The 14,006-nt window shown below is 44.9% G+C and overlaps 1 protein-coding gene across 25 annotated transcripts in view; it reads left to right on the top strand.

Moving 5' to 3' along the window:
* The window catches only part of LOC103637041 (chromatin modification-related protein EAF1 B), a 53,101-nt gene that overhangs the window by 26,019 nt on the left and 13,076 nt on the right, over window positions 1-14,006 (top strand). For 10 of the 25 annotated variants that reach the window (XR_002264701.3, XR_002264698.3, XR_002264704.2 and 7 more), the window contains 5 exons: window positions 7,231-7,291; window positions 7,368-7,936; window positions 8,021-8,086; window positions 8,184-8,238; window positions 8,374-8,543. Coding sequence is in view for 10 of the 25 variants with exons in the window: in XM_020543415.3 (XP_020399004.1) it covers window positions 7,231-7,291; window positions 7,368-7,936; window positions 8,021-8,086; window positions 8,184-8,238; window positions 8,374-8,543 (921 nt within the window). In the remaining 15 variants the exon portion in view is untranslated. The remainder of the gene's footprint in view (window positions 1-7,230; window positions 7,292-7,367; window positions 7,937-8,020; window positions 8,087-8,183; window positions 8,239-8,373; window positions 8,544-14,006) is intronic. The other 15 variants (XR_002264699.3, XR_002264705.2, XR_002264706.3 and 12 more) reach the window with 3 other exon arrangements.

The raw sequence follows: 14,006 nt of genomic DNA, 5'->3' as shown, positions 1-14,006 counted from the left end.
AAGGAGTAGGGCACTGTGTTCGGTTGAGGAAGCTGAAAGGATGGGCTTAGGCGCCTCTTCGGGACTTAATGCACAACATTCAATGCGGCCCCTTGAAGATTGCCCGACCTGGGGAGATGAGATGGGAATGCAGCTGGTCTGTGGCGCCTCGGGTCCTTCCAGGCAGATATGTGGCGCCTTGGGTCCTTCCAGGCGGATATGCGGCCAGCCGTCCATTGATGCTTGCGTTGCCCAATTAAATAACGCGCAGCTCGATGCTCGGGCCGGCTCCTTCATATCGGTGGAGAGATCCCAGGAGTCGCCTTCCCCTTCATGGAAGCAGTGTAGACAGTTGGCTAATGAGGCACGCGACCTTGGGGTCCGAGCTGCCTCCTTTAATGATGAAGAAAGAACCAAGGTGCCACTAGCTGTTGGGTCGCTGAATCAGTTGAGGTCAGCCTCGCCCCAGTACCATTTTGCTGCTGGGCCGCTGGAGGGGGACCGGACTGATTCGCCCCAAGCTACTGGGCCTTTGGGATTTACGGGTGAAGCACGCCAGGATGATCTTGTGGCTGAACCGGTGGATTGGGCTACGACGGACCTCACCCATCAAATGTACATTTCTGAGACTGAGAGGACGACCTTGACTCTGGGCGATCATGTGGCTGCGGACAGCGGAAGGAAGTCCTCAACCGGGAATTTGCTACACCAATCCATTCACTGCACTACTGGCATTGAACAGCCAGGGATGCTACATATTAGGGGCCTTCAATCATCCAAAAAGCTGATGGTATACTCACGAAAAAGGTTCAACAGTAGGGACAAGTCTGGAAATATGAATGAAGAAGGGAGTGGGCCAATCGCTTCTGTACTGAGGATTGATACTGATGAAAATACAGTGTCCACGGTGCGAGAGGTCAGCCTAGCTGTTACTACTGATGGTAGTCAGTCAACTTCGCAAGAGACCCAAACAGGCAGTACGCAGCTCAAGAACAAACAATTCCTTAGCAAGCTCTCCAAAAAGATTTCAGGCCTCCTTGCAACACCAGAAGATCCCCCTTTTATGACGTCTAAAAATGCCCAAGTTGCAGAAATTATCCCACGCCGCAGCCGTCGAATTGCTGGCGTGGGAGTTGAATTTGACAACATGGATTTATCCTCAAGAACCACAAAGAAAGTTATGCAGGCCTTGAAAGTAATTGGGGATCCTGGGGCAGTCACCCAGCAAGCCAAAGAAGACTATCTGAAAGTATTCTCCACTGAACTTCCTATTTCACATATTGAAGCGCTGGCGTCCTTTTTTGGATGGGTGGTACCAGATGATCTCAAGGTGGGCAGCATTAGTGTTGGCATTAGTGCCTGTTGAGTTGTCCTGTAGAGGTCGCTGATGTAAGAGGTTTGTAATGGATCCAAAAAAAATCTTGAGCTGGAATGTAAGGGGTCTCAATTCTACATCTAGGCAATGTTCTGTTAGAACTTGCATTGATGCTTGTGGCGCAGACGTTATCTGTCTTCAGGAAACAAAAATGCAGGAAATTAACAGAGGAAAGGTGCTGGCTATTTTGGGAACAGATTTTGATCAGTATGTAATGCTGCCGTCCGAGGGTGCTAGGGGGGGAATTCTGATTTCCTGGAAAAAGCATATAAAGGTGACAGGGCTGAACAGAGTGGATTCTTATAGTATCTCCTTGCAATTCCAGAGAAATAATGGGCAGTCTTGGTGGCTGACTTGTGTCTATGGACCTCAAAGTAATTCTGAAAAGATCCTTTTCCTTCAAGAGTTAAGGCATTTCAGAAGCATCTGCTCTGAGCCTTGGGTAATAGTGGGAGACTTTAATCTCATCTACAAGGTTGAAGACAAGAATAATGATAATATTAATAGATCTATGATGGGTCGCTTCAGAAAATTTATCAATGATGTTGGTCTGATTGATACTCCCCTAATTGGTCGCAAATATACCTGGTCCAATCATCAATCTTCACCAACACTGGTCCGACTGGATAGAGTTCTCTGCACTACTGATTGGGAAGCGTTGTTCCCTAACCATCTCCTTCAAAGTGCTGCTTCAGAGGACTCAGATCATTGCCCACTGATTCTTGGACTTAACAGTATGTGTTCTGGCAAGCGTCGATTTCATTTCGAATCCTTTTGGCCAAAATTGGAAGGGTTCCAAGAGGTAGTTCTGGAAGCCTGGAATTCGGTTAATGAAAGAAGTTGCCCTTTCCTGACATTCGAACTGAAATTGAAATCAACTGCCAAGGCTCTGCAGAGATGGAGTGCTAAGAAGGTAGGCCATGTGTCCTCCCAGTTGGCACTTGCTAGAGAAATTCTTCATCAGCTGGAGATTGCCCAAGACTCTCGGCTCCTGTCTCCTTTGGAGGTTTGGCTCTTGAGAGGGCTTAAAAAACACTCCTTAGCCCTTGCCTCCCTCAAACGCACTATTGCCCGCCTACGGTCCAGAATCAGTTGGATAAAGGAGGGCGATGCCAACTCTAAGCTTTTCCATATGCATGCTAGGCACAGGCAAAGGAAGAACTTTGTTGCCAAGATTGTGTCAGGGGTGAACACTTTCACTGATCACGGCGAGAAGGCTAGAGCAGTAGATGAGTTTTATTTCAAACTTTTGGGCTGCAAGGCGGACAGATCCTTGACTGTTGATTTGGATTACCTGGGTCTACCTTCTCATGACCTGACTGATTTAGATGCGCAGATTGATGAAAATGAGGTTCTGGAATCCATAATGCAACTACCTTCTGATAAGGCTCCGGGGCCTGATGGTTACACAGGCAGATTTTATAAAGTTTGTTGGCCAATTATCAAGACGGATGTGATGGCTGTTATTGCTGCAATTTGGTGCAGAAAATTCCAGCAGTTTGGAAGACTTAACACTGCATTTGTTACTCTTATCCCTAAGAAGGAGGGGGCTGAGGAAGTAAAAGACTTTCGACCTATCAGTCTGGTACACAGCATTGCTAAACTTGTCACCAAGTTGATGGCCAACAGATTGTCCCAACGACTGCATGATCTTGTTTCTCTTAGGCAGAGCGCCTTCATCAAGGGCCGTTTCATCCAAGACAACTTCATGCTGGTTCAGCAGACTGCCAGATTGCTTCACCAGCAAGGCCAACCGAGGGTTCTTTTGAAGCTTGACATCACTAAAGCCTTCGATTCTGTTTCTTGGCCTTTTTTGCTTGAAGTACTTCAGAGATTGGGTTTCGGGCAGATTTGGAGGGATATCTTAAGTGGCCTTTTAGCAACTTCCTCCACACAGGTTTTACTCAATGGAGTTCCGGGGAACACCATCCCCCACAAGAGAGGGCTGCGGCAAGGGGATCCCCTCTCCCCTATGCTTTTTATTTTAGTGATGGACATCCTTGGTTGCATTGTGGCCAAAGCTGATGAGGAGGGGCAGCTTGAGCCTCTCTCTTCCAAACCACTGCACCACAGAATTTCGCTATATGCTGATGACGCGGTTCTTTTTTTCCACCCAAGGGAGAGTGAAATTCATACTGTCCTAGGTATTCTGAATTTGTTTGGAGAAGCTTCAGGATTAAAAACTAATATTCAGAAAAGCAGTGTGTATCCAATCCGTTGTGGGCAGGATGAGCTGGACATCCTCAATGATTGGCTTCCTTGTGAACTTTCGTCTTTCCCATGCAAATATCTTGGTCTACCTTTGTCCTTAAAAAAGCTGTCCAATAATCAGCTGCAGCCCATTATTGACAAAGTGGCTGATCAACTTTCTGGGTGGAAAGCGGACCTCATGACACGGGCAGGTAGAAGAGTGCAGGTTCAGTACGTGATGACTGGCATGCTTATATATCTAGTCATGGCAGTTGACATTCCCACAGGCTCGCTCAAAGCTATCGACAAGATCAGAAAAGGATTTCTCTGGCGTGGGAGGAAAGAGGTCAGAGGAGGACATTGTTTAGTGGCTTGGGGAAGAGTTTGTAGACCTCTTGAAATTGGTGGACTTGGGATTTCTAGTCTTAAAGAACTAGGATGGGCCTTAAGAATGAGATGGTTGTGGCTGCGCAAAACGGATCCGGATAAGCCTTGGTCCTCATTGCCCATGCAGATATCCAACAAAATAAAGGCCTTTTTTTGCACCGCCCTGCTCACTGAAATTGGAAATGGGTCCTCAACCTTATTTTGGCTGGATCGTTGGGTCCACGGAAAGAATATTGAAGATATTGCTCCTCGACTGCTTGCAGCGGTACCAAAGAGAATTAGGAACAGCAGAACTGTGCTTGAGGCCTTGACAGACAGGAGATGGCTAACTGATATTAAAGGGGCCTTGACAGTAGGTGTCTTTGCCGATCTCCTAGATCTCTGGGATGAACTTCAAAGTGTCCAGCTTCATTCAGACAGGGAGGACAAACATATTTTCAGGTTCGCTAATGATGGAATTTATTCAGCGAAAGCAGCTTACAATGGCCTCTTCATCGGGTCGACCATGGCTAAGTATTGGGAACTAATTTGGAAAACCTGGTCCCCTCCCAAGTGTAAATTCTTTTTATGGCTTGCTGATCTTGGAAGGTGCTGGACAGCAGATCGTTTGCAGAAGAGAGGTCTTAGCCATCCTGACAAATGTGTCCTGTGTGACCAAGAGCAAGAAACCATAGATCACATTTTGGTGGGGTGTGTTTTTGCTAGGAGTTTTTGGTTTCAGCTGCTGGGACAGGTCAACTTATCTGCCTTTACTCCTGTGATGGGAGAAACTAAAATGATGGAGTGGTGGAGCAGAAGCAGTGAGCAGTTACAGGGGATTGCTAAAAAGGGATTCAATTCTTTGATTACCCTTGGGCTTTGGACTCTCTGGAACCACAGAAATGGATGTGTTTTTGATAGAGCTACACCTAGCATGGAGGGTGCTATCAGAAGAGCTGAAGAAGAAATTATTATTTGGAATTTTGCGGGGGCCAAACATCTTGCCCTTATTACAGCTCCCATTCCAGGTGTCATGTAGGGATCTAGGAGTGAGTTCAGTAGTTAACCTCACTAGGGAAGGGTGTTGGTTGGTTAAGTTTAGATTGTGGGGGTAGGTTGGTCTAGTTTGCTTTCTTTCTTCTCCTTTTTCTTTTTCTTTTTCTTTATATTTCTTTTTCTGTTGTGTTTGTAATTGGTCTAATTTTTAGACCCTTCTTCTTAATACAATGATACGCAGCTCTCCTGCGTGTTCGAAAAAAAAAAAGATTCGAAGATGATTTATTTGGAAAGGAAGAAATGAGGTAAATGGAGGAAGTTGTATTGTCTCTTGGGATATAATTACAAGACCATTAAATCTTGGTGGACTTGGGATTTCTAACTTGTATTTCCAAAGCTGGGCACTGCAAGCTAAATGGTTGTGGTTGGAAAAAACAGATCCAAATAGACCTTGGTATGGGCTTAAATTCCCTATTCAGCAGCATGTCAGGAAGTTCTTTGCTTCTTCAGTAATTACCCTGATTGGAAATGGGTCTAATACCTTACTTTGGACAGATAGATGGTTGGATGGGGCTTGTATCAAAGACTTTGCCCCTGCTGTAGCTGCTAGTGTTGGGAAGAGGGCTGTTTCCTCTAGAACGGTGGCCCAGGCTCTTGAAAACTGACAGTGGGTCAGTGACATCGAGACCCCTTTTTCTTTGGTTGGGTTGCAGCAGTACCTGCATTTATGGGACGCTATAGGAGTGGTACTTACACAAGAGGCTGATAGACATGTGTGGATCCATACTTCCTCTGGGCAGTTCTATTCTAAGTCTTGCTATAAGGCTTTGTTCATGGGTTCAGTTAACTTTGAATCATGGAATAGGTTATGGAAGTCTTGGGCTCCACCCACATGTATTTTTTTTCTATGGCTGGCAATAAGGAATAGATGTTGGACAACTGATAGACTACAGAAGAGAGGGTTGGATCACCCAGAGGTCTGTCCTTTATGTGACCAGGAGCCGGAAAATATCCAACATCTCCTGTACACTTGCATTTTTGCTAGACAGTTTTGGCATTGCATTCTATCGCCGATGGGGCTTGTTAATCTTTCTCCTGCTATTAATGAGATCTTTTGCTGAGTGGTGGAGGAAGGTGTGTAAGCAAGTGCACAAAACTAAAAGAAGAGGCACTAACAGTGTCATCATCATGGGTGCTTGGTACTTATGGCTTCATCTAAATAAGGTTGTATTTCATGGTGACAACCCTTCCATAAGCGGATTTCAAAGAGTTTTCTTGGATGAGTTAGTATGTTGGGGTCAAGCTGGTGCCAAGCATCTTGAGAGCTTAGGCCTAGGTGTTGCACTTATTAGGTCCAGGGAGCCTCTGGGTGAGTAGTGCAGGTGCGTGTGTGGGGCCTGCTGGCACTTTTGCTGCTTGCCGTTTCTTTTTTTTCCTGCTGTAATTCATGCGCAGGAGAAGGGGGTTAGTGGGTCTGTTGTTCTGCCTTTTGGGCATTATACTTTGGTCCACTTTGGACTTTTTTCTCTTCTTATTTTAATGATGCACAGCTCTCCTGCGCGTTCAAGAAAAAAAAATCTAGTTTTGATGTGAGTGTTACAAAAAAAAATAGATTCCAAAAATGAACTATGTATAATGGTTTGTTGCTGTCGCCCATGCTTCCTTTTCTAGGTTACGACACTAGCACCCCTTTGTCTTGCATTCGGGGTTAATGTGAGGCTAATCAGCTTCTGCCCTTCTCCTTTGTACAACACGTTCAATCTGCGCGCATGCAACAAAATATTGGCTAAATCGATGTGAAATAAATGGATCCCTGTGGGAGTTTTACTTCTCCTTGGCCGCAGACACTGATAGGGTGCCCAGGTGTGGTGCTCGGCGTCCCTGCCCAGGTTCGAACCTGGTGCTGCATGGGTCGTGTGCCCATCTCCTTGGTCTGTAACGGTGCAGATAAGTCTGCAGTCACCAAAAGAAGCGAGTTTGGGAAGCTTCCTGCCTGCTTTCCAGGGTTTAGTGGGCCCCTACCTTAAGATAAAATCAAAGAGAGGTCTCACCTCCTTTTTTCTCTCTCTCAGACATACAGGAGAGCCACATATCTTTATATTGAAGAGAGAAGAACTGGTCCCTTAAAGCAACCGCTCTGACTCCACTTGACCTATGTTTTTTCCCTTCTTGATCTTGGTCACTCAAACAAATGCGCTGATCATATTTGGACGGAGTAGTAGTTAGCACCTTCCACAGCACTGGAGCACTATTTTACTTTTTGTATCCATACTCACTGTTTAGCGTTTCTTTTGTGAAACATATTCACTAGTTACTAATTTCAGGAAGATGGCAATGCTGAGCTCAACGATGACTATGAGGCATCTGCGTGTGATTCTGTTGCAGGTAAAACGTATCAGTACTTTAAATATGTTATACATTGTTATGCACTTCATTCATATCTGTTCTAACTTCTACACAGTTTGTTCAGATTTGCCCCAGGAGAATGCATACGAGGAGGATGAAGGCGAGACATGTACTTTTCTTTCTCCTAAAGCATATGTTGGTGGTTCCATATCGAATATGGTTCACAAGAAGAAACATGTAATGCCACAAAGGATTAGCCTTGCTAGGCCATATGAAATTGGTACCTATGTGCCTTATCAACCATGCATGGAAAGCAAGTCAAGGAACCAACCATTGTTATCAAATGGCAAAAGACCTACTTCTTTCCTTGCAATTCCTCCAAAGCGCACACGCACAGCTGCAAGGCAACAAGTTGTAAGCCCGTTTCATGCTGGTGCTAGTGTACCGCCCCAAGATTTCTCAAGTGGCAACACAAACTCCTACCAAGATGATCAAAGTTCATTGCATAGTGAGTCTTTGCCGTGGAGGAACATGGATTTTGAATCTACAGTTGATTCTGATAGACAACTGCCTTATGATGCTGGTGAAATGTGCACTAAAGTCAACAACAAGAAAAAACTGAAGAACTCAGGATACAAAATTGCTCAAAATGCAGCCAATTTGTATGTGCCAACTTCTGCAAAGGTTCATTTCTCAAGCTTCATTGGCGCTCCTTTGTTACTGCTGGTATTTTTAATGTTTCCTTGAGGCAAATTTATTCTCCTAAAGTTTCAGGGCCATATTTATGATCCAAGAAAGCAAATGCAAGTTGACTTGGTTAATAAATATGAGCAGGTTCAACCTACCTACCACCTTTCTCTTTGTCTGTTGATATTAATGCTGACATACTGGTTGTTAGCCCTAACTTTTTTTCAATATTTCTGTTCACAAGGAATATCTCAAGAAGAGAACAGATGTGCACCAATATGGTTCAAATGGAAACAAAGGTAGTTTCATCCTCATTTTTATATACAGCGCACACATCACCTATGCCATACATGGATTAGCTACATCTACATGCTCTTGATATATTTGGGAGATGACAAATGGCTCTGACCATTGTGTTTTGATTTATTCCATAGTTGCATATGGTGGTCAACATGCTTCTAAGAAGCTTAAAATGGGGAAGCAAGGGATAGATATTTCACAAGAAACTTCTGTTGCATCACAGATGAGCAACATGGCACATCCTGCTAGATTTATAAAGATCATTGCTAATAGGGATCGTGGGAGAAAATGCAAAGCACTAAAGGTATTATCATCCCTTAGGAGTCATAAGCTTCTCTCTTTGTTGGTCATTACCTTTGTAGTTTGTAACCATTTCAGATAACACGCATACTGGGTTGAACCCTTTTGTCCATTGTGTTTTCGATTTATTTGATCCCTATGTGCAAATGTAGGGTCTGTTTGGTTGGGGCTGTGGCTGCGAAAAAAGTTGCTCTGGCTCTGAGCTGTAAAAAAAGTTGCTGTGAACTATGAGCTGTTTTTTTTTCTCGAAAGCGCAGGGGAACTGCGCCTTAAATTATATTAAGAAGAGGAAAAAAGGTCTGTAGAAGACCGGATTACAAATAGAAAAAAACGCTCCTTACGGAGGCCAAAAACAAGCATAAAGAAACAAATCCATGAGGAAGGGTCTTCAGGCGACCGGCAAGGGAGCAGCCAAATAGGAGAGACCCTTGGCTCCTGCAAGTTCCCATAGGCTTCTCTCATCATCAGTCTGCTTCAGGATTTGAGAAAGGTTCCAAATCTATTGCGGAGGTTCCAAATCTTCCAGGCTCCCAAAATGATGAGAGAATCCAGCCCTTTCTTGACCATTCCCTGCACTGTCTCTGCAGCCCTCTTCCACCACTCCAAGAAGGATGTGAGGCCAGGCTGCGGAGCCAGTGCGTGTAAACCAAATTTCCTTAAGAGCATATACCAGAAAATTCTTGTGAAAACGCAGGAAATAAGGAAGTGGTTCAGGGTTTCATCCTCTTGGTCACAAAGAGGTGTCCTGTGAGGCTCCCAAAATGATGAGAGAATCCAGCCCTTTCTTGACCATTCCCTGCAGCCCTCTTCCACCACTCCAAGAAGGATGTGAGGCCAGGCTGCGGAGCCAGTGCGTGTAAACCAAATTTCCTTAAGAGCATATACCAGAAAATTCTTGTGAAAATGCAGGAAATAAGGAAGTGGTTCAGGGTTTCATCCTCTTGGTCACAAAGAGGACACCTGTGAGGGTGATTCAGTCCCCTTTTGGCCAAACGATCAGCAGTCCAACATTTGTTGTGTGCCACAGCCACATGAAAAAAGGCACTTTGAGGGGGCCCAAGATCTCTAGATTCTTTTGTAGTGATCAAAGGTAGCAGATCCTAAGAACAGACCTTTATATGTTGCTTTTGCTGTGTATTTGCCATCTCGAGCAAGGCTGAAAACATGTCTATCCTGTATGTTGGGCTGTAACTCAATCTCTGAGAGGGATTCCCAAAGCTTTAGATATTCGACCAAGACTCTTACTGTAAGAGCCCCCTTAATGTCTGAAATCCATCTCCTGTTTAAAAGTGCTTCTTTCACCGTCCTTCTCTTAGCAATTCTTCTTGGAATTGAGTTGTACAGGCTGGGGGCAATGTCAGAGATTCTAGTGCCATGCAGCCATCTATCATCCCAGAACGTGTTTGATCCATCCCCCACCTCAGAAATCAGGGCCATAGAGAAAAAAGCTCTAGCTTTGTTTGGTACCTGTATGGGAAGGCCTGCTCAAGGCCGCCCCGAATCTGTTTTCTGTAGCCACAACCATCTCATGCGGAGAGCCCAACAAAGCTCTGGGAGACTAGAGATTTCCAAGCCTCCCAGTTGAAGGGGTCGACACACTTTTCCCCAGGCCACCAAACAATGTCCTCCCCTTGCTTCCTTTCTACCTCTCCAAAGAAAACCATATCTTATCAATGGCATCTAAGGCCCATTGGGGAATGTCAATTGCCATCGCTAAATAAATCATCATGCCTGTGAGAACATGTTGCACCTGAATTCTCCTTCCTGCTCTGGTCATCAAGTCAGCTTTCCAGATGGGGAGTTGATCTGCAATTCTTTCTACAAAGGGCTGGAACTGCTGCCTAGAAAGCTTATGTAAGGATAGAGGGAGCCCCAAATACCTGCAGGGGAAGGTTGCCATCTCACAAGGCAGCAAGCTCTGGACTTCCAGCAAAGTCTCCTCGGGCATTGGATAGGATAGACATTTGATTTCTGTGCATTATTTACGAGGCCAGAAGAATCTCCAAAAAGTTGCAGGATGCCTATAGTAATAGAAGTTTCTTCAGCAGTAGGATGTAAAAACACAGTCACATCGTCTGCATAAATAGAAATCTGATGGAGCTTCATTCTTCTAGATAACTGTTGTAGCAAACCTGCTTCCTCCGCTTTAGAGAATAGTAGGCCAAGAACATCCATAACAAGGATTAATAGCATGGGGGAAAGAGGGTCTCCCTGTCTAAGCCCTCTCCTATGGGCTATATGTTCCCCCGGGGAATCATTGAGCAACACTTGTGTAGTGGAGGAAGCCAATAACCCACAAACAATATCCCTCCAGATATGACCAAAACCATCTGTTGCATGACTTCAATTAGGAAGGGCTAGGAAACTGAGTTAAAAGCCTTAGTGATATCAAGTTTGAGGAGCAGGCGGGACAATTTTTGTTCGTGTAACAGCCTTGCAGTTAGTTGTACTAACATGAAATTACCTTGGATGAACCTCCCCTTTATAAATGCGCTTTGAATCGGAGAAACCAACTCATTTAGCCTTTTGGTTAGCCGGTTAGCAAGCATCTTAGTGATCAGTTTTGCAAAACTGTGCACAAGACTAATAGGCCTAAAGTCTTTGACCTGTTCTGCCCCATCTTTTTTCGGTATCATGGTAATAAAGGCCGTGTTGAGCTTGCTGAAGTTGTTGAAATTCCTGCTCCAAACAGCCCTAACAGCAGCCATAACTTCTGTTTAATAGTATCCCAGCAATCTTTATAGAAACGCCCTGTGAATCCATCCAGTCCTGGGGCCTTATCCGAAGGCAAGCCTCTAATGGTTTCCAAAACCTCTTGTTCTGAAAAAGGGGAGTCCAGATCAGCCAGATTGTGTCTAGGTAGGCCAAGGGCTTCCAGGTCGATTGTCCTTCCCTGTTTCCACATTGTCCAATGAGGTTTGTATAAAACTGATCCATTGCTGCCGCTTTTTCAATATGGTTGGTTAGGATACGATCTCCATCAACCAACATGGCTTTCAAAATTCTTTTTCAATATGGAAGAACCTTGTATTTGCATCCCCCTCTTTGAGCCATGAGATCCTTAATCTTGCCATGGTTCGTTTAAAAGAGGACAACAACAATGATTGTTTTTTGAGCCGGTTTTTAAACCAGATCTCAGCTGGGTTGAGGGGTCTTTCGTCATGTGCCACCTCCAGCCTATGCAGCGAATCCTTTGCCAAGGCTAGCTGCAATCTTACATGCCCAATCTGCTTGTCACTCCAACCTTGCAATCTTCTAGCTGTCACTCTTAGCTTCTCGAGAGTCTGGAAAGGGCATCCGACAGCATCAACTGAGACCCAGGCTGAATGGACTGCCTCCTGAAACCCTTCAAGTTTGGTCCACCAAGCCTACCCTTGTTCCCCGCCCAATTGAACTGAAACACTGTGATTATCAACTCTTTGCTGCCCTGTATGACCTATATGTCGTTTCCAAGTGATCAAGATGCCACCACTTGCACCAATTGATGGCAGATAAACATAGTCAAAGAACTCAGCTCCTAGCATGGAGATGATAGATCTTGTTGAAATGCTCTGCATTTTAGTTTCCTGGACACAAACAGCATCCACCTGAGAAGAGTCCACTAGCTCTTTAACCGAGTCTTGCCTTACAGAGGAGTTCAGGCCTCTCACATTCTAGAATAAAATTTTGTTTGGATTCATGGATAACAGTCTACAAAACACTACCACCAAGAAAGGGGGGAGGAACATAGGCTTAAACAAGCACAACTGGTGGCGTGGACCACCCGAAAAGGGTTGACAAGGCCTCTTCCTGCTTCTGAGAAAGTGGGTGCTTGAAAAGCTCTGCATAAGTCATCAGGGCTTCCTGACTGATGCCTTCATCTTCAGTGATGATCTGCAGGGCCCTCATGGCCTTTTTGGTGGCCCTGCCACCCCAATCTTGCATGCTGAATTCAACCCTTGCTCCAGCGACGTGTCGGCTCCGTCTTGGCGCAGCAGCATATGATGTTGGAGAGGGAGAACTGCTTTCTTACTGTTTCGGTTTGGTATCAACAGAAAAACATCAGGTCTTCTACAGATTTTGTTGAGGAACTCATCCTTTCTTGTCTCAGACGGAGCACCCATGGTTGTCAAGGCGTCAGGTCCTGGATCAGGTTCATGCCCATTTTCTATCACAAGCAAATCTCTTCCTGTTCCAACTTGATGACTGTCTTGAGATTGATTCGCTCTTGACCCTCTGCGGTAATAGACCTTCAGAGATTTAGTTGGCTCTATCTGTAAGGTTTCAGCCGTCTCAAGCGACCCAGGCAGATACTGAGGCGAGACAGGCTCAGGCATAGCCATCTCAGGCGGCCCAGTATCTTCAAGGGGGGGAGATAGCAGCCGGGGTCATCTCCAGCGACCCAACTTGAGGCTGGGGCGAGACATGCACAGAAGGCACGATCTTATGCGACCCAGCTTGAGGGTGGGGCGAGACAGACCCAGGCATCATCGTCTTCAGGGGCCCAAATTGACAATGGGGCGAGACTGGCGCTGGAAGCATCGTCTCTAGGGCCCAGGGCAAAGCTGGGGTGAGGCAGGCTTTGGGAGCCACTGTTAAAAAGCAAAAACCCGTTTGGTGGAAATCACTAAAAGTCGCTAAAAGTTCTTCCATATATATATTTTCATAGTTTCATCCAAAATCCGCTAAAATCAGGTCCACAGGTGCTTTCAGTTTTGCACCGCGAGAAAGTCGACTTTTAGAAAAAGTTGCTTTTTGGATCCAGCCCTTTGGTCTGGCTTTTGGTTTTTAGGGGGCAAACGCCAAAAGCCAAACCAAACACACCGGTAATGGTACAAATTATATAGTCCATTTGCTAGGTTCTGTGGTTCTACTACTAGTAGAGCAGTAAGCTACTTTTGTCAATGTGTGTCCTTGACTGGTCTAGTCAGGCTCATGCAGTTAGTTGCATAATGGGGAAACTAGGAAAAATAGAAATGGATTGCTGACAAAAGTTGTTGATAGACTAAGGATAAGAAAGACAATGTGGTCAAAATTTTTTGTCGCTGCCTCGTCTTACCTTTTATGGTTTCTTATTGGTTGAATTATTGCAAGCAGTTCCTAACCCATCTTCTGTGGTCTAAAGTGAGAATTTTGTTTTCTATGGTTTATGGTTTAGGGTTTAGATAATGGGGATCACCAGATAGATGTTACTCAACACATTTCATAGTGTAGTCTAATCAGTCGAAGTGTTGGTAGATGAATGTGTGGCATTCCTTTAACTCTTCTTTTTCTCCCTTTTAGGACTAGTTTGGGAACCCCATTTTTCTAAGGGATTTCCATTTTCCCAAGGGAAATTAGTTCATTTTCCCTTGGGAAAATGAAGTTCCCAAACTAGCCCTTAATTTGTTTTTTTTATTGTGGGCGCATGGTTGGATTATTGCATCAGAATCATTAGAATTGTTTCTGTTAAGGTTTCACTTGTATTGTGTACATTCAAGCATCATAT

This window comes from Zea mays, chromosome 8 (genome assembly GCF_902167145.1).
Source record: "Zea mays cultivar B73 chromosome 8, Zm-B73-REFERENCE-NAM-5.0, whole genome shotgun sequence".
Lineage (NCBI taxonomy): Eukaryota > Viridiplantae > Streptophyta > Magnoliopsida > Poales > Poaceae > Zea > Zea mays.
The sequence above is the reverse complement of the archived record's forward strand: the minus strand, read 5'-3'. Positions and strand labels throughout refer to the sequence as shown.